The sequence below is a fragment of the Zootoca vivipara genome, chromosome 3 (genome assembly GCF_965207765.1).
Source record: "Zootoca vivipara chromosome 3, rZooViv2.hap1.1, whole genome shotgun sequence".
Taxonomy (NCBI): Eukaryota; Metazoa; Chordata; class Lepidosauria; order Squamata; family Lacertidae; genus Zootoca; species Zootoca vivipara.
Window position 1 is genome coordinate 72,842,834 of NC_142586.1, and position 24,960 is coordinate 72,867,793.

At 40.6% G+C, this 24,960-nt stretch overlaps 1 protein-coding gene across 1 annotated transcript in view; it reads left to right on the plus strand.

Moving 5' to 3' along the window:
• DISC1 (DISC1 scaffold protein) overlaps positions 1–24,960 on the plus strand; it is a 155,150-nt gene that overhangs the window by 10,782 nt on the left and 119,408 nt on the right. Inside the window, 3 exon segments of the mRNA XM_088666436.1 lie at positions 5,923–6,038; positions 6,041–6,967; positions 8,373–8,442. Of these exon segments, the coding sequence (XP_088522562.1) occupies positions 5,923–6,038; positions 6,041–6,967; positions 8,373–8,442 (1,113 nt within the window).

The window sequence follows — 24,960 nt, forward strand, 5'->3', positions numbered from 1 at the left end:
AGTTTGACTTAACCTAACAGAGCTTAGGTAAAGGTAAAGGGACCCCTGAACATTAGGTCCAGTCGTGACCGACTCTGGGGTTGCGCACTCATCTTGCATTATTGGCCGAGGGAGCCGGCGTATAGCTTCCAGGTCATGTGGCCAGCATGACAAAGCCGCTTCTGGCAAACCAGAGCAGCACATGGAAATGCCATTTACCTTCCCGCTGTAGCGGTTCCTATTTATCTACTTGCATTTTGACGTGCTTTCGAACTGCTAGGTTGGCAGGAGCTGGGATCAAGCAACGGGAGCTCACCCCGTCACAGGGATTCGAACCGCCGACCTTCTGATCAGCAAGCCCTAGGCTCAGTGGTTTAACCCACAGAGCCACCTGGGTCCTTACTAACAGAGCTTACTTTGAAGTAAATTAGAGACCTAAATTTTCAAGCTATCTTCTGCTTAGCATTGTCAGTGAATCAGACTAAATCATTGAGCACAGGACTGGAATCTTTCCAGCCGTTTTTATTGGACATACACATGTGCAGTAAATACAGTACAAAGTGATGTAAAAAAATACACATACAGGGTGGGTCTTCTTAATGTCAGGGGCATGTGTGAAGTTGAAAATTGAACTACAGTAAATTATTTTATAAGCAGCTGTTAAGTTAGCACTGAGAGCCAGGAGACACAGCAGGGGTCTGAGTGAGGAGCAAAGCCATAAGTCAAGTGAGAGCCAGGAAGACCGCTATTGCCCATGGAAGCCTCAGCCTAAACAGGAAGCCTTTTATAGTTTGTCTGGCCTATGTGAGCCCAATGGTTAGCCTGGATCGGCGTGGCCAGAATCTGCAATCACTTTACTGTCCAGGGAGATGACTCAAACTGCAGTTCTGGTGGCTCCCTTTACAGGTCAGCCAGTTGCTCAAACAGTAGTATTGAGTGTTTCCAGTCCTTGACCTGGTTGCTCCTTGCAGTATAAAAGCTGAATTTTTTTTAACTACATATTTTAATGATTAATAGTAAGGTTCAAATTACTGATGTGGACATCCAGAACCTTAATTAAAACTGTATCATTAGGTAGCTTGTCTCTCTTGGATTCGGGAATGGCTGAAGTTAAAAAATACTGACTTGCTGGATCTAGATGGATTCAATAATAGATATGGCTGGCATGCCTATTTGGGATACGAGAAGGTTAAAGTCCACAAAGGCTTTCTGAACCATGTGCTTAGGAAACTGTTATATATGGTGTGGGCTAAATATAAGGACTTACTAGAACGAAAAATGTCCCTAGAACAAAAAACGCCATGGTGGATTTTCACTGACAGAAGCATTCTCAGTTTAAAACAAAACAAAACATGAGAAGTAATTGGGCAACTAAAAAGATCTATTGGAGGGGGAAATAATAATAATAATAATAATAATAATAATAATAATAATAATAATAATAATAATTTATTTATACCCTGCCCATCTGGCCGGGTTCCCCCAGCCACCCTGGGTGGCTTCCAACAAAATACTAAAATACAGAAATCCATCAAACATTAAAAGCTTCCCTAAACAGGGCTGCCTTGAGATGCCTTCTAAAGGTCTGGTAATTGTTGTTCTCTTTGACCTCTGGTGGGAGGGCATTCCACAGGGTGGGTGCCACTACTGAGAAGGCCCTGTGCCTGGTTCCCTGTAACTTGGCTTCTCATAGTGAGGGAACCACCAGAAGGCCCTCGGCGCTGGACCTCAGTGTCCGGGCAGAATGATGGGGGGGAAACGCTCCTTCAGGAAAATAAAGGTTAGAAAAATAATGAAGAAATTCGGACCCATTTGACTGATTGCAATATTTCCAGCTAAATGAAACATTCCAAAAGGACAAACAGAAAGGCTTCGCCACAGAAATTTCAAGACTTGAGAAAGACCTAATACAAACACAAAAAAGCCACTCTCTAAAATGTACAGACTTCTCTTTGAGAGGTCAAGGAGGAAGAAGTAAAATCTGTTATGGTACAATGAGCCAGAGATTTTGGTTACAATATCCAATGGAATAATGGGAAAGGTTGTGGAGGGAAGATCTGAAATTCACTGCCTGCTGCGATTTGAAAGAGAATTTCATGAAAATGCTCTACAGATGGTACTTAACACCTGTAAAACTGTCCAAAATGTATAAAACTAGGCTAAACATCTGCTGGAGATGCAGGGAGGCAGAACTGCAAAAAAACCCCCAAAACCAGGGAATTTTGGGAAACAATATATAATGAATTAAAAAAAATGTTTAAATGTTCCTTCCCTAAGAAGCCTGAAGCCTTCCTATTAGGTATAATGAGCAATGAAATTCCAAAAAGGGTAAGGAAATTTTTTATGTATGCAGTAGCAGCAACAAGAATTCTGATTGCTAAGGTATGGAAAGGAGATTCTACTCCCTCAAAATGAGACTGCCTGAATAAAATGTTAGAATATGCAGAGCTAGCAAGATTGACAGCAATATTCCAAGACCATACAGATCAAATATTTAATAAAGAGTGGAATATTTACAGAGAATATCTAAAAGAACATTGTAATAACCTAAATTCTTTGGCAGGCCTGGATTGACTTCTGCATAAAATAAGAGAATTTTACAAAATTAACACAACTGAACAACCTATGAGAGAGAACGTTAAGTGTGCAGTTGTAATGTAATTTAGGAACCACAATGTGGGGACTGTAACTCATGTCGGAATTCGTGACATGTGAATTCAATCTTTTCTTTTTTTGTAATGAGTGTTGATTTTGGATTGCCTTTTGTTGATCGTTGCATAGTGTTTTGTTTTGTACTTGTTTTGTTTTTAAAACCAATAAAGCATTAAAAAACAACAACAAACCTTTAGTTCTGTGTCGGTTTATGCCTTCTCTGGTACTTTCTTCCAGAAGACTAGGTGTACAATTTTGCCGTATCCGCCCTGTGGAAACAATGGAATCTGAACTGGATAAAAAAATCCTACAGGGTAGATCAGTGGTTTCCCCCAAAATTTCCTCAATCTGATTGAAAATTGCTGAGAGTCTTGGTATGCCATTAGTGATTTTTTTTTTCTGCCTGTGCATAGCAATTGTAATGTGCTGTGCTATTTGCTATTAGGATTTTTCATTGCATTTTTACAGATATATTGTGGACCACCTCATTGAAGCTTACAGATCACTGGTGGTCCACGAACCACAGTTTTGGAAGTCCATGGAGTGCGGCACGGGGGGGGGGGAGTGTTTGCATCTGAAATGATGCAAACCTACTCTCTGTATTGTTTCCTACTAGAACTCTGATCAGCAAGGTAAAATGTTCTTTAACCCAAATAGTTCAAGTGGTTTGTTTAAAGTTAAACCATGCCTACTTGCAGCAGATGGTATTTTCTGGGAATAGGAAACTTATGAGAAGGATCTTTCCTCTAGTTAAGAGTAATGTGAATAACAGGAAGCCACTTGCCAGCTGGTGTTCCTCCTGTTTCCAAAAGTGTGCAGTGTCGCTGCTTTCTGAATATGTGCTTCTCTACTGTAGTGTGCCATTTAAAGACATGTTCAAGGGGACTGAAAGCAGCAAATGATTTTTCAGTCTTATAAGAAGCTGTCATTTAATGATATATCACAGCAATGGTATATATTGCTTTTAATTTTTGCACTCTGTGTATGTGGGTGTGTTTAAATGAATAGGTGGTATTTCAGCCTTTGTAACCTTTGTGCAGCAAGGTGATGCAGATTTGAAAAACAAACAAATATTAATCAGTTCATTTTATGACTTGACTTGGTGTAACTCAGTGCCTCCTTTGCTTCACTGGGTGGTGCCATCCTTGAAGGCTTATGAAGGTATATTTGAAGACTTTGCAAAACTGCGAAACTGATAGGTGTATTCTCTTTAAAAGCAACAAACACATATTCAAATGGGCTGTCCTTTCCTGCCATAGTTCTACTATGAGGGAGGAGAAAGATGGGAGAAAGCATGTATTTTCTTGTGTATTCTCTCACTCGCTGTTTCTCGCAGTTCATACCCTCCAACACTTCTCCAATGAAAATAGGGGCATCCTAGTTGTTGGGTCCAGACTGGCAAGGTAAACACAAGGCTGGGTTCTGTGGTGGTAATTGCAACAGTTAGAGGGAGGAGTTGTGGAGGGACTCAATGGGGGCTTCAGGGAAAAGAGGGGTGAGTTGGTGTGACAGTGGATCTGCCAGAACATGCCAGAAATATCTCAGATGGACAAAGCTTTTTTTTTTTTTGCAAAAGGCATTTATTTGGGACCCTGGAGAGATACTGTCAGTTGGAATGCACAACACGGGGGTAATTGAACCAGTGATTCTCTCAGAACACAACAGTTTTGTTTTTCATATATTCAGAGGGTTTGGGAAAGTATTGGCCCTAAAATGGTGGCAAGGTATTTGATAGGAACTGGTTTATATATTCCTTATGTGCTGGAGTACAGCTATATACTTATCCATAAAGCCATACTAGGCTCAAAATGTGTGGAAGCACTTATGTAGATCATAAAAGTTTAATGTTTGAAAAATAAAAGCAGGCCATGAAAACAGGTCTGAAGCTAAAGTTGCAAATTGGGATTGAATGTGAAATGCAGCTGGATTATGACACACAGAGGAATTTCTGTGATTGTAAATGGAACAGAAGCACACTGCGATATGGTGCCATCTATGTACATTGTGCTTTGCTAGGAACTTATATGACAGATCCCTACCCCAAGGAGCCTACAATTGGAAATAGACAATAGGAAAATGTCCAGGTGCTATTATTCTTCACATTAACAGCAGGCTGTCTGAATCTTAATGCTAAATTTTCAACGTGAGGGACTGTTGGAGAGAAAACAACTGTCATGCAGCCTTCAAAAGACATGAACAAAAAGGGGTGGAAAGAGGGTTATCCATCACAATGTCACACCAGGGCTGTGTGCCTATGCCTTTGTCAGTGGAGTACAAGGAAGAGTGTAGTTAATAATGTGTGCAGGGTTAGAATAACTAGCAAGCATTGTCAGGCATTCCACTGATCATGGCGGGGAGAAGGGTACTCTGCAAGATTTTATTTATATGTGCATTAATAGGCAGTTTTTGGGCCCCCAATGCAATTTGCAATACACTAAAACAATAAAACAATTTAAAACATAAAATTTGGGGAAATTAAAACTCAATGCTCTAGTTAAATGCTGTTGAAAACTAGGGTTTAGCTGTCCATGTGCCAATCACTTTGAATGGCTGTCATAATGTACGCTTAGACATATGTACGTACATATTGTCCCTGTAGCTAGGGATGGAATGAAATCCAAAATCCATGCTCTCTCATGCAAGGGCTGTGCCTTTCCATTCAGATACAGATCTATACACATAATAGATAATGTGGATAATCCCAAGATTTATGAGACAAATATGTCAGCCAAATGGTTAGAGTGATTGATATCAGTCTCTTAAGTCTATCTTTTTATATAAAACATTTCAGATATACCATTTTGCATAAAAACTTTTGTTATCTCTAGATTCTAGGCTGAGAGGTGTCGTCAGAATAAGAGTGCTACCTAGCCAGCTTTAAACCAGTCTGGCTGGTTCTTCACCTAGCTGCATTGTTCTCTCTAAAATCCACGTTCATTGCTAAATAGTGAGCAACTTCAAATGTACAACTTCAAATGTGCACACATTTAAATAGATTGACAAAAGTGGTGAAATTACAGAACTGGGAAAAGTAGGAGAATGTGTTGAGAAATGTGGGCACAAACCACTTGAATGGATGGAATAATATATGGGCTATTGAAATTTGTGTTATGCCTGTTACAGAAATTTTAACGGGTAATAACACACCAGATGTCAGCACCTTAGTTTCTACTTCTCAGTTGCTAAAAGCTAAGCCTATGTATATATTTCAGGGACGTAATTTTCTCCAGAAGCTGTTTCCTTACAAGGCAAAATATTGTTGTGACCCTTTTGTCATTTTCTTTATTTTAGAGGCCCAGGATGGCTCACTGCTTGCGGGCTCTTTTCACAAAAAGAGGGTGGCGAAGAGGCCAGGATACATGAGAACAAAAGTGCTGCAGCAGATAGGATTTCAGCCTCTTTCTGACTTTCTGACTCCTTCGGCCCCAATGGGCTTGAGCATAATGGCAGAAAACACTACAGAGAATTTAAAAATTGCTTTCTGATGAGGCGATGCAAAAGTGAGTTGGGATTGTTCCATTGTAATGCTTGTGTAAACGGCCCCTTGGTTTCTTCAGATGTGGCAACGGGATCGCCTACTGCTGGAAATAAAGCAGACAGTCTCAGACCCCTGGCTGATTTCAGAGTGCAGCAATCAGAAGATCTAATTCAACCTGTTTGTCCTGTGGTTGCCATCTATAAAAGAGATCTGTTGCCTGCATCCAGCTCATCCTCACAGCAGACTAATTTGCTTGACTCTGTGAAGGAGACTGCTTTTGCTGGTGGAACACAGGAGAAGGAAAGAATGCATGCTTTGGATCAGAAGGAAGAGAACAACAACCAGGAATCTGAAAGCAAGGACATGCCTTGTAGCTCTTTCTGTCCTCAGGATCACTTTAATTCAAGTTTTAGCTTCATTCAGCTCTCGCTAAATTCAGCTTGTGAAACAAATGACATTGGAGGCCCAGTAGACCTTAGAGAGCCTAAAGAAGCTTGGCAAACATGCAAGGCAGGAAGAGCAGAAAACGTTAATTTGCATGTAGCACGGGAGGGACAAAGAATTTCGGGGAAAGAACCGTGGGCTTCATCCATCTCTCTGTGTAGCAAAGACCACAAGTGCCCAAGGGAGAATGCAGAAGATGATAAAGTGCAGGATTGTGAATCACACACACTTTCACATTCGAATGCTACATTTTCCTGTTCAACTGAGTCTTTGGAAGCAGCATCTGCTGGTTCTTCTGTGACCTCAGGCTATGAAAGTAGTAACACTGTTAGCGACCACAGCTGGGATTCCCTGATGAAGAAATATGAGCCAGTGCTACAGGACTGCTTGCTGGGCAACCAAAGTATATTAAAGGTTAGCATTTTCCTCATTCCTGTTTTGTGTTATAGGAATTTGAAATCAAATCCACAGCTTGTTGTGCAAGATAGGAAGCAGTTGTTGCACTTATTGGTGGCATTTGTAGTGTGGATCGGAAAATATGGTTATGGAACTATTGTTGGCTAGTTCTAATCAACATGCAAATCCTACCTTGCCTACTCCCTTTCTGCCCAACTCCAGTTTTAAAGGGTTATCGAAGTTGCCAGCAGCAAGTAGCAGCTGGGAAAGCAGCCTGAGCTGACACACAGATCACCAGGCCACAGTCTTTCCTGCTGTGGTGAGATGTATTTCCATTTATATCATATTATTTGCCTCTAAACATATACTGGTAAATATTATTCAATATGGTGTCCTCTCTTTTGGTAGTGTATTTCCTCCCTGCCCCCCTTTTTGGCAATACATAAACAGCCAACCAACACAGCCTCATTTGCCATTAGGTTTTCCCTGGTTATGCTCCTCATAGCTCCCTCCATGCCACTTCCATCCTCTTTCACAGAGGTATTTCCCCTTGGGTTATTGGTTCTTAGCTCTCTGCTTAGTCCAGGCATAGGCAACCTTGGCTCTCCAGATGTTTTGGAACTACAACTCCCATGATCCCTGACCACTGGCCCTGTTAGCTAGGGATCATGGGAGTTGTAGTTCCAAAACATTTGGAGAGCCAAGGTTGCCTATGCCTGGCTTAGTCTTAATGGTTTCAGGCTTATTTTAAAATTGGACGTCATATTTCTTGGCTCAAGCATGAAAAGCAGGAGACGGAATTCAGAATTTGTTCTGTATTTGTGCTTTCAGATTTGCATGTGAATGGATATTGTCAAACATGAAACCTGTCTCATGTGACAGCTTGTGAAATGCTCTTCTAATATCTCGATGTAAGGGCGCAGAGTGGCTTCTCACGAGTAAGAGGCTCCCAACTCCGTAGCTGTTTTTTTTTAACAGAGTTTTATTATATACATATGTACAAGTCAGAGCAAAAATGTAGGCTCCCTGACCTCCGACGCCTCCCCTTCCACCATACTCTGGTCCGACAATTCTGACCATCCCTAGCGCTCCTGTGAGCTGTCAGCACCCTCCGCTCCCCTCTCCACTGCGAGAGCCTCAACACCACCTTCAAACTGACTCTCAGAACTGACATCCTCCAGGAGCTCTGGCACCATTCCACTGGGCTCTGCGCTGATTCCTGGTGGACCCCTGACATTCAATGCCTGCTCTGTCCTGCTTTTGAAATCTATAAGACATAAGTATCCTCAGAAATTTTCTAGTTAAGTGTACCAAAATTGACACACTTAAAATGTTATGATCATATATGCAGTTATATAGATTTGAATTCAATAGAAAATAAAGATTCATAGAAATACTGTTAATTGTCTCTTAATTAATGCAGATAAGATCCTTAATAAGAAAGCTTCAAAGACTTCAAGCGAAGGCAGTAGCTGAGGATGATTATGAGAAGGGTGAGTTTTTTCCTCCTATTGCTGGACTTCTATTTTGTTCTACAATAGTTTTCTGTGATAGTTTTTTGGGATGATGAGGTCTTGGTAATCATTCCCCTCCATTCAAGGGCTCAGGGTGGATTTCAATACTCTGCCATCCTCAGAAAAACCCAAATGAAGGAGGTTATAGAGAGCGAGTGACTTGCCTTAATGATGGGATAGAGATTTATTTGAGTCTTCCACATCCTCATTAGGAAAAATAAAAAGATTAATAGCATGTGGAAAAAGCTATGTTATGTATTATCACATAGAGCTAATTGTATGTTGAATTCAAACATTTGTAACAGAGTCTTAGTACTCTAGAAAATAAAATAAAATCAGATTTGGAAGGGAGAAAACTGGAGCTGAGAAATAGCAGTAGAGATGGGCTATGTACCGGTAACCCTTTCCCTGCACATCACTATTCTGCCCCAATTTTCTGTCTCCTAAAGTGGTTGTTCTGTTGCTTTTCAAGGTTTGGGGGCTCTGTTATATGTATATATTTGCATGCGACATATAGTTAGCTGCTGAGTGTTAACCCAAAAATAACAAAATTAATATGGGAATAGCCAACTTCCACTAAAAAGAAATGAGATAAAGTAATGGGGAGAAAGACATTACTGTATTTCTTCCCTGCTTTGTGCTTAAAGACTACAGGAGGGCCACTCATGGTCCATATAGTTGAAGGATCTCCACCAGCCTTTTCTGTGCCTAGCTGTGGGTGAAGTTGGGATTTTAATCAATGTTAACCATGGAAAAAGAATGTGATCAGCATCCAAAATAAATAAATGCAGAGTCCAAGGGTATGATGGTGTTGAGATGCAACCACCCTTGTGTTGCACTTCTTCCAGTGTCTTCGCTTGCGCAGTCATATGTCTGTTCTGTTCATTCACACTGTGTGCTTTGCCATGCATGGCTTTCTTTCATTTTGCATCAGATCATCAGAATTTCTACTTTCCCCAGAACTGGGCCTATGGCTATTTGTATTCCGTCATGGGACCACCATGTTCTAAAAAGGCACATCTTGTGTTATTTTTGAAACACAGATGTTTGCAATGCAGTGGTTTGCACTCAGGAGTGTCTAAAGATCCATGAATAAGGTTGATTTTATCTAATGTACATGACTCAAGGGAACTTAGTGTAAATTCCAGAACTACATTTGGAGTTTTGCATTACTTGCATTTTTATAAGTGACAAGTATCATTCTGACATTATATTTCCATAGATTATCTTGTCAAAATGCACATAAGGAGGCAAACTTAAAGCTGCAGAAACAACAACATTAGTTTTTCCTAACTTTATTACTTTTTGACCTATTTCTTTCTTTTTCCTTTCTGCTGACGCTGTTCTCAGCCAAGTTTCTGGCACTGCTTTTTATTATTTTGTGTCATATGACCAGACTTCTCAATATTTTTTTGTGAAATCCACATTGCTTCTCTCAAGGGAAAGCTTCTGATCTTGAAAGCTGAGAGCAGGAAGAAGAATTAAAATCTTGACCTTCCATTCCCTTTGCTGTCATGTCGGTTTCAGCTCTGTTTGCAGAAATTACTTTGTAGTTTGGGGAATGTAGCAAAGTCACACCTAGTGAAAAGTTAGGTTTTAAAACTCACTAATGTGTGGAAAGACTACTTGTTACCAGTCTCCTTTGCAAGACATCTGAGCTGATTGATTATAATTCCTCATGTGATGTGAATAATAGGTTGTATGATGGGGCGGGAAGGAAGTGGAACTTGCAGGCCCCATACAGATATCTTGCGGGGAACAGGATGAAATAAATCACCGCCATTATGAAACAAGGTGGGGCAGACTACATTAAGAACATCCTATTTGATCCTTACTAATTATCTTTGCAAAACATCATCTAAGACATTTTATTGTAGGGCTTCACTACACATGAAAATGTTTCTCACAATGATCCATTGTGGCCCTGTTGTATAATATCTCCCACCCTATGTTTTCTGGGCAGTCACTGAACTAGACTTGGTCTCTTCAGCCCCCTTTCCCTATACAGTATAGCTATGAATGGAATGGTGAATCTGCTGGAGATCTTTTAAGACTAGCATTTTGGGCACGGAATTTCTTCCATACCATGAATTGGTTAGAGAGCACAAGTGGGTGATGAGGAACTGGAAGTATGTAACTTGTTTTATGGAGATGATGTTTCTGTGCTTTCTCACCTTCTCATGAAAAGCTTTCTAATTACCAAGTCTGAAATGATTCACAGCTCAGGTTGGGCTAACCTCGTTGTAGCATGATCAGCCATGTCTGTTTAAACAAGGTGTAGCTTGGAATGCTGTGGTTGGGTTGACCACAGGAAAACCAGAATTAATTCCACAGAGACGACAGAGAGAGGGTTGATCTCTCTGCTGGCCCATATGTAGGCTTCCTCTGACTTTGGGGAATAATTTCACCTTTGACCTTCCAAAGGGCACACCTTTCTGAGAGACCTTTCCCTAAACCAGCCTTGCCTGTTGGACTGTAGCCAAAACTAGTGGAGTGAAATATCTCTATCCCAATGTGTTATCTAGAAAAATATAAGTATTCTAGAGAAACCAGCCGCCTGTGATGAGGGGTCCACCAGTATCTGTCTGGGAGACTTGGTTGCCTAGCGATTTCCAAGTCACATCAGGTTTATGCCCTCAGTTGCATTATGTTAGTGAAATCTTGGAGAATACAGTAATTATTGCCTGGAAATAGGTATTTATTCTCTATAATGGATATACATCTGATGATCTCTCTGTGTAAAATGTGGGTTGTTTTCATTATCTCCTTTCAATTCCCCAGATAGTCTTTGCGATATTGAATAGTGGGCCCTCCTGTAGCTGGATCTCTCTCTAATCCAGATGAACACAAACATTGTTTCCCAAAGGTATCTGCTCATATATCTTAGCATAGTTTTCTTGAGTAATGAAGAGAGATGAATTAAAATTGTTTTCACCTGGCGGACATTGGGGAGAGACCCATTCATTGTTCCCACTTCATTAATAGAATTTACATTTCACAATGAAGGCACCGATTAATCATTAACATTTATTGAAGAGGCTTTCCTGGGATAATAAATTTGGGAAGTAGTTAATACCATTTGCTTAGAGAATCTGTCTCTTAACAACAAAGGAGCAATACATTCTGATGAAATTGTGCTGATATTTCTAATTAGCAGGCAAGAATCTCCTTGGTACTATATCTTTTGACAAGTTTTTCCCTGGGCATTTAAGGTATTGCTTCATTATTGTGGATTTTGGGTAATATTTCCCTCTGTGCAAGGTTATATTTATTCTGGGGAACTATGATATCATACCTAGGGTGTTTCTTCTGTAACAGAAAGGCACATATTTACCTTTATTTTCTTCCTTCTCCTTTCCTTTCTTTAGGTCTCTTGGTGAGTTTTAATTGAGATTTGTGTTCTGGTCAGGAATAACCCATTTGCTATTACTAATGTATTGGTAACAAGATCCTCTGGTAATAAATGATTAATTCATTGCAGCTGATGTAATAGTAGTTCCCCAGGAAATGTACTGGTGGCAACAGCCCCATGCGGCAATACAGGCCTAATTTGATTTGTTGGCATCTGGGGACTTTTTTCTCTTTAACGCTCTAAGCTCTATATGTGAGTGTGATCACCATTCTGATACTGGTGGGAGAGTGAATAGATAATCCCCTGCCCCACCTTCCCTTCACAGTAAGAATCGGACATGCCACCCTTGTCTAGTTAAGGAAAAACCAGATGTGCAGCTATGTATTTTTGCACATTTCTAGTTTGACCCAGTTGCCTGATCTGTGAAGGGTTAGCTGTGTAGACAGCATTAGATCTGTGTGCCATATTCAGCCCATGAAAGCTTTCCCACCATTCTGTACAACCTGAACTGCTGCCATATGGTGACTCGCCCTTGGGGTAATGTTGTTTCTGCCCTGTCCAAACTCTGGAGTGGCTCACAGGATCTGGAATGACCTCTGGAAATTCATTTCACAGCCACCTTGCTGCCCCCACTTGGGTTTAGCAGAGGTGTGGTGCCCCCCCCAACCAACCTTTTTCTCTTCGGTGTGCAGTTCTGCTCTTACAGAAACAAACTCCTTCACTGGGCAGAAAAACTTCCTTTGTCTAGACCTCAGGCTGTTGGGGGTGTGTGTGGTCTGGTTTCTAGCATAGCTTTCAAAATGGGCACCAAATTCTAAGGAGGGACGAGCTGCTTTTTTTAAAGTGTGTGTGAACAAGTACACACAGTAATACTTTAAAACTAATCGTTTTAAAGTTGATGAAAATTGATGAAAATTCTCCCTTGCTTTGGTAGCTAATTGAGAGAATTCTAGTGAAAGTGTCAAGTCATCTGCTTTTTCCAGATTTCCTCTGCAAATTGGGAAATTCTAGGCAATGGCTAGCAGACAAGCATATCTGTACCCATCAGCCACTCATCAATATCTGACAATGCAAGATGCAAGCACCCAGAAAGGTGATTTGGGTTTTGTTTGTTTTTTGTTTAATCTCTCCTTGGAGCACAAAGCAAAGGAGCATTCCCATGTGGGAAAGGAAAACAATAATCCTAAACCACTTTCCTAAGTGTATCTGACACTCAGGTGTGCCTGTCCTCAAGTTCCTCCCTCCCACATCCAGGGAGAGGTTTCTCATTATGGGATTGCTTCTCTGTTACTGTGCTCCAGCAAGGGAAATTGAAAACAAACAAGCAAAGCTTATGCTGCCTGCATCAGACTTTCCGATATAGCGAAAGGTCAAACTTGGTTTTTGTTGTTTTGTTTACAGTGAAGCAGCATATGCATTTTGTTAAATAATCAAATTCTGAATATTTTTATTTTCTCTATTTTATCAAATTTATATGGGGCTTAAACTGTTTAAAAAACAGCAACAACCCACAAAGTGGTTTACAAAAAGAAAGAAACAGAGATATCAGTAAAAACAGTTAAAAACAAAAATCCAGAAAAGCTTGGTTTTGAGGGTGGATAAGGTTTAGGAATGAAGGGGAAAGGGCAGGGCAGTGGCTGGGAAGAAAGATATTGTGAGGGATTACCCATCCTAATCATGGGTGTGTGTGTGTGTGTGTGTGTGTGTGTGTGTGTGTGTGTATATATATATATATATATATATATATATATATATATACACACACACACATATACCGGTATATGTATGTGTGTGTGTGTGTGTGTATATATATATATATATATATATATATATATATATATATATATATATATATATAATCTTTTAAGTGCTTATTTTTCTTTTTCTAGTGCAAGACCTGATCAATGGTTGTAGCACTAATTGGGGCCCATCATTTAGTGGGAGGACTAGGTATGGACTGTGTCAGGTCTGTGTGCTGTTTTTGTTGACATATTTAGTGTGAAATTGAGATGGTGAGACCATAGAAAGAAAAACAGTAGCTTAAAGGCAGCCTGGTTTGTTTAAAATAATGAGCTGAACAGCTAATTTAGGATGTAATCCACAGCCGTGCAAGCCTCACTGAAGTGATGGATTGCATCTCTAGTAAACAATCACAAGTTAATTGGATTTTATGGAAAACGTATGTTATCAGGAACTTCAGAAGGGTGAGAATTCCTGCTTCATACTTGCTTCTTTAACCACAATCCTTTCCTAGGACTTTATTAATGTTTGGTACGCTGTGCACAATATGATTTAAACACCAATTAAATGGGTTGCCTGGTGCTGGTAATATGAATAATGCATTCATTTGGATTTCAGTTATCATGTATCTCACTCTCTTGCCTACCACTGACCACAGATTACCATACATGCAATATATTGCCAGTGGTTTTATGGTGGGAAACTCCTTGCCCTTTACTGACTCGAGGAGATGTTACATTGACATGACCCCAGTGAAATACTGAGTAGGAGGCGTTACATCGCCATCAGAGTTGGATTATTTTGATAGTTGGCTTGGCTGATTGGGAAACAGTAATTCTCTCTTTAAAAAATAAGTAAAACTATATATCAGAGCAGCTGATAAAGGTGGAAGGTGAAACATTTTGCCACATAAATGAAAACTCAATTTTGTTAAGCATAGGAACATATATAATAATGTAGTGATTAACCAGCTCCTAAAGAAGATCCAGAGTGTGGTTGTGAAAGTGCTGTTTGATGGTTTATTTCTATCTATATTGAATAAACACAGAGCACAGTCACAACTTTCATATTGGAAAGCCTAATTGAATAGGATATTGCACATTATTCTTCTGGATGATGCTAAGAACTAATTATTACTATTATATATATATACTAGCTGACCCGGCCACACGTTGCTGTGGTTCTTTCCTGTGATTCCCCCCCCACCCTGTCACGATCCATGACGTATCCTGCCCCTCCTCCCTCCACCCCAGCTCATCCCTGTGTTTCCGTAGGATACCCTTCCCTCTGTTGTCCCTGGGGAGTGTTGGCCCCTCCCCCTGTATCTCCATACCTTGGCCCCCACCCTTGGAGAAGGAACTGTTAGGTTCTGGGTTCTATTTCCCAGCATGCACTTTTGTCTGAACCCTCTGTTGTCCCCTCCCCCCTGTATCTCCATACATTGGCCCCTGCGAACGAATCGTGAACATTTCTATATATTTAGATTAAGGATAGGGGATGATGATGTGCCCTGTTGTTGTTGTTGTTGTTTAGTCGTTTAGTCGTGTCCGACTCTTCGTGACCCCATGGACCATAGCACGCCAGGCACTCCTGTCTTGCACTGCCTCCCGCAGTTTGGTCAAACTAATGTTCGTAGCTTTGAGAACACTGTCCAACCATCTTGTCCTCTGTCGTCCCCTTCTCCTAGTGCCCTCAATCTTTCCCAACATCAGGGTCTTTTCCAAGGATTCTTCTCTTCTCATGAGGTGGCCAAAGTATTGGAGCCTCAGCTTCACGATCTGTCCTTCCAGGGAGCACTCAGGGCTGATTTCCTTAAGAATGGATAGGTTTGATCTTCTAGCAGTCCATGGGACTCTCAAGAGTCTCCTCCAGCACTATAATTCAAAAGCATCACTTCTTCGGCGCTTCGGTGCCCTGGGACCCAGATAACTACTTAAAGAATCCTAACTGGGGGGTGGGGGGTGGGATCAAATAGCGGAGAATAAGCTACGTCAGCCCATGACCTATTTGGGCTCCTCCTCCCCCCACCTCCCACCCAGGGCTCCATTTGGGATAGTATTTAATGGGCTGTAGACCTGAGGCCTAGTATGTAAAATGGAACCAAGGCCTCCTCGTGGCAGAGGCGGGGTTTGTGGGTGTGTTGTGTTGTTGTGGCTTATCCCTGTGAATGGCCCCATGTGTCCCGATCCATGATCTATTCAGTTTGTTCCCCCCCCCCAATGACCGGTGTGGTAGTGTTGCTAAATGGTAAAGTAAAAACCCCTTGGCATGCAGGGGCCTACATAAATCAAAGGCTGTGCTGTGGCCTGTGCCACCCCCCCCCAAGGCTGGCCCCGACCTCCACTTGGCAATGTTGGTTTTTTGGTGGGTTTTTTTTTTGGTGGGGGGAGGGTTAGTGGTGCTAAATGGTAAAGTAAAAACCCCTTGCCATGCCCCCAAGTGTGTTGTTGTGGGTCCCCCCCCCCGGGCCTGTCAGGGGCCTACATTAAACAAAGGCCTAATGGCCGCCTAGGGGGATTTCAAGTTGCTTTGTTGATGATGATGTCATTTGGTTTGTGGGTGTGGCTTAGATTTCACAGGAAGGGAGGGGGTGGAGGAGGGTACTACGCCACTTGAGGGCGCTGTTTGACTTGGTGGAAAAGCAGGTCTGCACCTGGGCAGGTGTGCGATTTGAGGGATTTTTGCCCCCAACAACGCTCTAGGAGTGGCCTGGATCGTTGTGTCAAAATTTCAGGACGATCGGTCAAGCGGTTACGGAGAAAAGTGTCAAACGGAATTTCACGATTTTTACATTTTTATATATATAGATATATATATAGAGAGAGTGGTGCCTGAAATCTTTATACAGGATTTTGCTTATTTTGAGTGTAGATATGTTATCATATGCAGATGCCCTGTTGAGTGACTATTAGGGCAAATGTATTGTCCTGTTCCCTGTTTTAATTTTAAATGTAACATGTATTTTTTACACATTTTATTTATTACACAGTTTGCTTATTACCCAATTTTCAGTCTGTATGATAAAACATAATGAAATGGCTCATTTGTATTTACTTGCAATCTCCTCTTGATGGCCACATTACCATACATATTCTCACAGGTAGGATGGTAGGGGGAAGTCATTTTGCCTGGCATAGCTCACAGAGGAGAAATGTTTCTGTTGTCCAAGGATGTTGGAATGTTGTTATGGCTCATTATTCATGACAGAACCTGACAGCTCCAAGGTTAAACTTGCTGCCAAGATTTTATTTAATTTTTTTTTAAGTAAAATATCTGTGGGAGGTAGATGGAATGGGTAGCTTGCTTTTTTGTGTGCCAACTTGAATGTTTGTATAGGATTTTTGGAGGGCATAAATGTTTTAAGATTATTTTCTTTTCAGTGTGGGCCCTGGCAATATGCACATGTGAAAGGGGTTCAGTTTAGGCACTGCACACCGGTTGTATGTTATACTGTTGCACGTTCAAGTTCCATCACATTAATTGAATGCAGTTCAGAAAATCAAAGAGTTCACACACACATACCTTCATTGAATACTCCCAAAGAATATCTTTGTATCAGAGGAATGCTATTCTTGTCAAGCGATATGGACAATCAGTTTTTAATTTATAAATAGCTGGGATTCAATGTTCCCTCACCAGCTCTAAAGGCTCCTTTGTTCTTGATCTATCTTCCATGGTTATGGTTAGACATGATTGGACACCACCCACTGATTCCTTCAGATACTTTTTCCTTTGGACTCCAGTGATGCTGCTTGGGCTGCATAAGCTGGCATGTGCTATCTGTTTTTAGATAGCGCTTTTTTTAAAAAAAACATAGCATATTTTTCCTACCTACCCACCCACCTACAAAACAATTCCCTTGCATCAATTAAAAAAGATGAGTATAAACATAACAAATTGCTTGGGTTCTTCAAATAAGGCATAAATTATTGCTCAATACATGATAGCTGTTTAGTAGGGATAACTTGTAGGTCCGTATAGTTAAAGCTATGGTTTCCCCAGTAGTGATGTATGGAAGTGAGAGCTGGACCATAAAGAAGGCTGATCGCCGAAGAATTGATGCTTTTGAATTATGGTGCTGGAGGAGACTCTTGAGAGTCCCATGAACTGCAAGAAGATCAAACCTATCCATTCTGAAGGAAATCAGCCCTGAGTGCTCACTGGAAGGACAGATCGTGAAGCTGAGGCTCCAATACTTTGGCCACCTCATGAGAAGAGAAGACTCCCTGGAAAAGACCCTGATGTTGGGAAAGATTGAGGGCACAAGGAGAAGGGGATGACAGAGGACGAGATGGTTGGACAGTGTTCTCGAAGCTACGAACATGAGTTTGACCAAACTGCGGGAGGCAGTGGAAGACAGGAGTGCTTGGCGTGCTATGGTCCATGGGGTCACGAAGAGTCGGACACGACTAAACGACTAAAGAAACAACAGGGATAAATTGAGAAATGAGCACCATTGTAGATGAAGACCAGGGATAATGAACCTCAGGTGGGATGGCCCTTTAAATGGCAGCTGGAGTTCAACAATATCTGAAGGACCACAGGTGTCCCATCACTGCTGTACACTCTTGTTGGATATTACCAGTAGTTATACTTCTGTGGTGAAGTTCTATTCCACAGATTACATATGAGAGTTATGAGTTTGCTAAGTGGTTTGGAAAAATGTGCTTATTTAAATAAGAGTTTGGTAGCATGCACTTTAATCAATCCAGCAAAGTTTCAAAAACCCACTGTTGAAGGAATATACAAAGCCAAAACCATATTTTGCTATGATGGGATCTTGAACATAATGTTTAGGACTAGTTGTGATGGTAATACTGTACTGTATTTAGCAATTTAGACCATACACATGAAAAATGTTTGATCTGAATGGGTTATCCATATAACTTTCTATTGGATCATCCTATCTGCTAATGTTGCATTCCTGACAAAATATTACACATCTTTGCTTTCTTAGGTAAATATTTACAGGATTGTGCTGTTAGGCAAACATCAAATTTACCTTCATTACTGAATGCAAACAGCAAGCAAGTTTTCATGAGTCAAGATTAAGAAAAAAGAATCTGGTGGCTTTTGAGGAAAAGCCTCTTTTGGCTATAATGCTTTACCCTTGAGAATGGTATCAGGCAACAGCAGTATCTGAAGATGATTTATTATCTTAGTTACACTTTGGACCACATTGCTTTAGAAAGTTAATTGTTTTGGCTTGCATATGTTATTAACTCTTGCAGATTGCTTGAATTCTTCAGTCAGTTTTATGATATTTATAACTCATAGGTTAGCTAACTGCCTCAGATGGTTTAGAATGGAATTCTTACCACTTGTGCCATGGAAAATACCACACAAACAGCTTAGTTTAATAGTTGATGTTGTTTGCTATGTTTTGATTTGGAGGGCATTTCGTCCTTACCACTTGTTTAGGCAGGTTATTGAAGTAGAGTGACTTATACAGTAATATGATTTGGAATGGAATGGCACCTCCTTCCATTTTAAAAGTAGGACACATTGATTCTGTCTTTGTGTAATTTCTTATATACATCCTAATGTAGAGGTCAACGATTTGTGACTCTGAAGATATTTTTGGATTACAGTTCCTATCAGCCCCAGCCAGCATGACCACAGGTTCCCCACTCCTTCTCATAAAATGGAACTGTGCGTACAGATGGAAAAAGTTGTGGTTCTTGAATTAATCTTGCTCTATTTTATAGTAACACAGCATTTTGACTTCTGTAAATGGTACAAATTAAATACCAAATTAAAGTAGGGAATCAAGAGATAAAAGGAACAACTGGCAAGTTTGGCCTTGGAGTTCAAAATGAAGCAGGGCAAAGGCTAATAGAGTTCTGTCAAGAGAACAAGCTGGTCATCACAAACACTCTCTTCCAACAACACAAGAGACGACTCTACACATGGATATCACCAAATGGGCAGCATCGAAATCAGATTGATTATATTCTCTGCAGCCAAAGATGGAGAAGCTCTATACAGTCAGCAAAAACAAGACCTGGAGCTGACTGTAACTCAGATCATCAGCTTCTTATAGCAAAATTCCAGCTTAAACTGAAGAAAGTAGGAAAAACCACTGGGCCAGTAAGATACAATCTGAATCAAATCCCTTATGAATACACAGTGGAAGTGAGGAACGGATTTAGATTTGGTGGACAGAGTGCCTGAAGAACTATGGATGGAGGCTCGTAACATTATACAGGAGGCAGCAACGAAAACCATCCCAAGGAAAAGGAAATGCAAGAAAGCAAAATGGCTATCCAACGAGGCCTTACAAATAGCGGAGGAGAGGAGGCAAGCAAAAGGCAAGGGAGATAGGGAAAGATACAGGAAACTGAATGCAGATTTCCAAAAAACAGCAAGGAGAGACAAGAGGGTCTTCTTAAATGAGCAATGCAAAGAAATAGAGGAAAACAATAGAATGGGGAAAACCAGAGATCTGTTCAAGAAAATTGGAGATATGAAAGGAACATTTCGTACAAAGATTACCATAATCAAGGACAAAAGTGGTAAGGACCTAACAGAAGCAGAAGACATCAAGAAGAGGTGGCAAGAATACACAGAGGAATTATACCAGAAAGATATGGAGGTCTTGTACACCCCAGGTAGTATGGTTGCTGACCTTGAGCCAGACATCTTGGAGAGTGAAGTCAAATGGGCCTTAGAAAGCACTGCTAATAACAAGGCCAGTGGAAGTGATGATATTCCAGCTGAACTATTTAAAATTTTTAAAAGATGATGCTGTTAAGGTGCTACACCCAATATGCCAGCAAGTTTGGAAAACTCAGCAATGGCCAGAGGATTGGAGAAGATCAGTCTACATCCCAATTCCAAAGAAGGGCAGTGCCAAAGAATGCTCCAACTACCGCACAATTGCGCTCATTTCACACGCTAGCAAGGTTATGCTTAAAATTCTACAAGGCAGGCTTAGGCAGTATGTGGACCGAGAACTCCCAGAAGTGCAAGCTGGATTTCGAAAGGGCAGAGGAACCAGAGACCAAATAGCAAACATGTGCTGGATTATGGAGAAAGCTAGAGAGTTCCAGAAAAACGTCTACTTCTGCTTCATTGACTATGCAAAAGCCTTTGACTGTGTCGAGCACAGCAAACTATGGCAAGTTCTTAAAGAAATGGGAGTGCCTGATCACCTCACCTGTCTCCTGAGAAATCTCTATGTGGGACAAGAAGCTACAATTAGAACTGGATATGGAACAACTGATTGGTTCAAAATTGGGAAAGGAGTACGACAAGGTTGTATATTGTCTCCCTGCTTATTTAACTTATATGCAGAATTCATCATGCGAAAGGCTGGACTAGATGAATCCCAAGCCGGAATTAAGATTGCCGGAAGAAATATCAACAACCTCAGATATGCAGATGACACAACCTTCATGGCAGAAAGCGAGGAGGAATTAAAGAACCTTTTAATGAGGGTGAAAGAGGAGAGCGCAAAATATGGTCTGAAGCTCACCATCAAAAAAACCAAGATCATGGCCACTGGTCCCATCACCTCCTGGCAAATAGAAGGGGAAGAAATGGAGGCAGTGAGAGATTTTACTTTCTTGGGCTCCTTGATCACTGCAGATGGTGACAGCAGTCACGAAATTAAAAGACGCCTGCTTCTTGGGAGAAAAGCAATGACAAACCTAGACAGCATCTTAAAAAGCAGAGACATCACCTTGCCGACAAAGGTTCGTATAGTTAAAGCTATGGTTTTCCCAGTAGTGATGTATGGAAGTGAGAGCTGGACCATAAAGAAGGCTGATCGCCGAAGAATTGATGCTTTTGAATTATGGTGCTGGAGGAGACTCTTGAGAGTCCCATGGACTGCTAGAAGATCAAACCTATCCATTCTTAAGGAAATCAGCCCTGAGTGCTCCCTGGAAGGACAGATCGTGAAGCTGAGGCTCCAATACTTTGGCCACCTCATGAGAAGAGAAGAATCCTTGGAAAAGACCCTGATGTTGGGAAAGATTGAGGGCACTAGGAGAAGGGGACGACAGAGGACAAGATGGTTGGACAGTGTTCTCAAAGCTACGAACATGAGTTTGACCAAACTGCGGGAGGCAGTGCAAGACAGGAGTGCCTGGCGTGCTATGGTCCGTAGGGTCACGAAGAGTCGGACACGACTAAACGACTAAACAACAACAACAAATACCATGAACATTGATTGGTTAAACCCCACTGAAGTGATTGTGATGCACACAACTGTGCTCTTATACAAAACCACCATTCATTTTTCTATCGACAAAGTTCTTGTGTTCTTTTAAAAATAGTGTGAACAATTGCCTATATCAGTGTTCAAATTTCTGAATGTTAATAGATGCTGAGAACATGAACTGCCTTTGAATTCACTGGAAATCTTGTATGTGCTTACCAAGTATTAAATGTTAAAGTGAAATGTATAATTAGGTATGATAGTGGCCGCCTTGGAGTACGTATCTAAATTTGAAAATGTTGCCCCATGGGAAATTTTCTTTATTTGAAAAGGTATTTTCTTTAATTACGTTCTCAAGTAAATTTTGATTATGTAGCCAGAATAAGGAACAATGGCTTTCTTTAGAGGCAATACCGCTGTTTATAACGGCTCCTCTCCTACTACTAAACCTCTAGGGAAATTTTACAAATGCAATTATATGAGATCCTAAAAATCTAAGAGTTTATCATGAAAATTCCATTTGCTGTCCTGCCTTGCTAAATTGGAGGAAGGAAGAAAAAGAGGTTTAATCTTGTAGATGCTGGACCTGCATGCATGCTATTCTGCTGCCTAATCAAGCGAACCAATCCACAAGACTGTCAGTGAGAATAGAAAATGGCAGCTTCTACTTTGACAGCACATTGGTATTGTCATGAATGAGAATCTCTGAGCACTTAATTAACTGGCCATAATGATAAACAGATGTCAGAGGAGCAAACCTCCTGCAATAATAATTGTCTAATTGCAACAGAGTTTGACTGAACGGGAAATTCTATACTTGTCTCCTAGCATTTGTTTTTAGATAAAGGGTTCATGCTTTTCTGGTATAAGCCTATGCAAAGGTATGAGGTTTGGAGTAGTTTTATAATTTCATCAAGCACTCATGATCTGGGAATATGAACAGGATGCCAACCCTTGTACTTCATGTATTGATTGCACTACAGTTCATTTTCTGCCCAATATGACTATATTTGTCTCGCTGTCCACTGTGGTGAAATTACATATTTTATGTAATAAATTATGTAAATTGTGTAATTACATTGCCATTATGCTATTCTACCCCATTCATCTCAGTGCAAAGGAAACACAACATAATCAAATGGGAATCAACATAATCAATCATGTAACATTTGCAGATTGAAAGGAACAACAGTTGATTGATTTTCATTCTGGACATGGGATGAACAAATGAACATTGGTAATTTCAACTCTGTTTCAGTTTTTGTTGGAATGCTCTGACATCTTCACTGTTAAGTATGTCCTGTTGAGTTCAATGGATTTGCTGGCAGTTAAGTGAGTACACTGTACAGATAATTGCAGCTTTAATAACCAAAAGATGAACCCTACTAAAACTTCATAGTTTCAGGAATGTTTTATGAATATTTTTGTGTTGGCAACCATGCAACATACTTACAGGCAATTTAAGTATAAGGTTTCTTTAGACTTTTACCACTTCTTTATGTTGAAAGCAACAGTGGCACATGCCATGGATTTTGACCATGGCCAGTTCTTACTACTTTATTTGAGTGTCTACATGTAGAAATCAAACAACAGGCTTTCAAACAAAACAGACTTGGGTCCATTTAATTTGGTATTGTTTTTAGAAGAAAATACATCTCATTGAGTTCAGTACATTACCATATTTTCTGGCGTATAAGACAACCCCCAACTCTTCCAGTTAAAATATAGAGTTTGGGATATACTCGCCATATAAATAAGACGACCCGGAGTATAAGACGACCCCCGACTTTTGAAAAGATTTTCCTGGGTTAAAAAGTAGTCTTATACACAGGAAAATTAAAGTAACGAGTTAAAGTAACTGGAACTTAGAGTTTATAGAGGGATTGTCATAAGAGTGCATGCAACTCAAGAGCTCTTTTTCCAAGTACTGAAAGCACATCACATTTATTAGCTCTAATGGGAAATCATATATGGGATAATGGGAAACCTTTGACATCTTATAAAATGTACTTGCTGAAATTTATGTCCAGCCTATATGCAATCCATTCTATGCAGACTAGGTTTCTGTAATTAACCCTGTGAAAAAGAAATAGGCAAGTTGACTTGGTTCTGAAGAAACATTTGGATGCGACAAAAGGTATTGGATCACTTCTTCCTCAGGTATTGGATCGTTTCCTCATGTAGATTTTTTTCCTGTAGGAGCAACTATTGGGCGGAGTGACCTTTACCAGCTGAAGTTGATGATGTAATGGAAGGGACATTTTTCCACTTGACCTTTACACAATGTGTCATCTTGTCTTGTAGTGGAAAAACATGATGCAATTGACAGATTTGATGGAATGCTAACCTGACAGAAGCGTATTGTTTGGAAGGATATGTGTGTTGAAATGTGAACCCTGTAGCTATAGCATGGCAAGCTTTCCATGTACCAGTCATTCCTAGGGGACTGATGGCACAGAAATGGCTTCTAGATGTTATCACTCTTCGACATCTTATTCCATTTTGTATGTTATCTCTCTCTCTCTCTCTCTCTCTCTCTCTCTCTCTCTCTCTCTCTCTCTCTCTCTCTCTTTCTCTTTTTTAAATTGGACCTCAGTAATTGTTTCCCAGAATATGTTTGACAGTGTCTTATTCTATTCAGGGTATTAATGGGGAGAAGTGGGTGCTGCTTGGAGCAAATTACTTTGATTTTGCGGCACATCCACAGGCTCCCAGTAGGTTTCTATGTTCGGTTCAAGATGCTAAATGGTCTAGACTGGAATGAACCAGAGAGGGGCTTCCACGCCACTTCTCCGGACTAAGCTGAAATACAGGAGATAGGTGAACTTTAAAATCAACAAAAAATGAAGTATAGCCTCTATGGCAGTGGGTGGGAAAGGTACCCATAACCCTGTCTGTGGACTGTTTTTCTATTTATTGACAAAAGATACTGGACGAGGGGTTAGGGATGGGGCTTTGATTGGGAAAATGACCTTGGGCAAGCGTTATTTATACCTTTCCCCACCATTGGTGCAGTCATTTGCAGGTGCTGAAAGCTGCTTTGTAATTTTCCAATCAAACTTAGAATCACAGAATCCATGACAGATGGCCACCCAACTTCCGCTTAAAAACTTCCAACTGTTGAACAGCTCCTACTGTCAGAAAGTTCTTCCTGATGTATTCCAGGGAGAATGCTTGGGAGAATGCTCACACTTCTCTCACATCTAATTAGGTGATCACTTCTGTGATGGCCTTCTCAAAA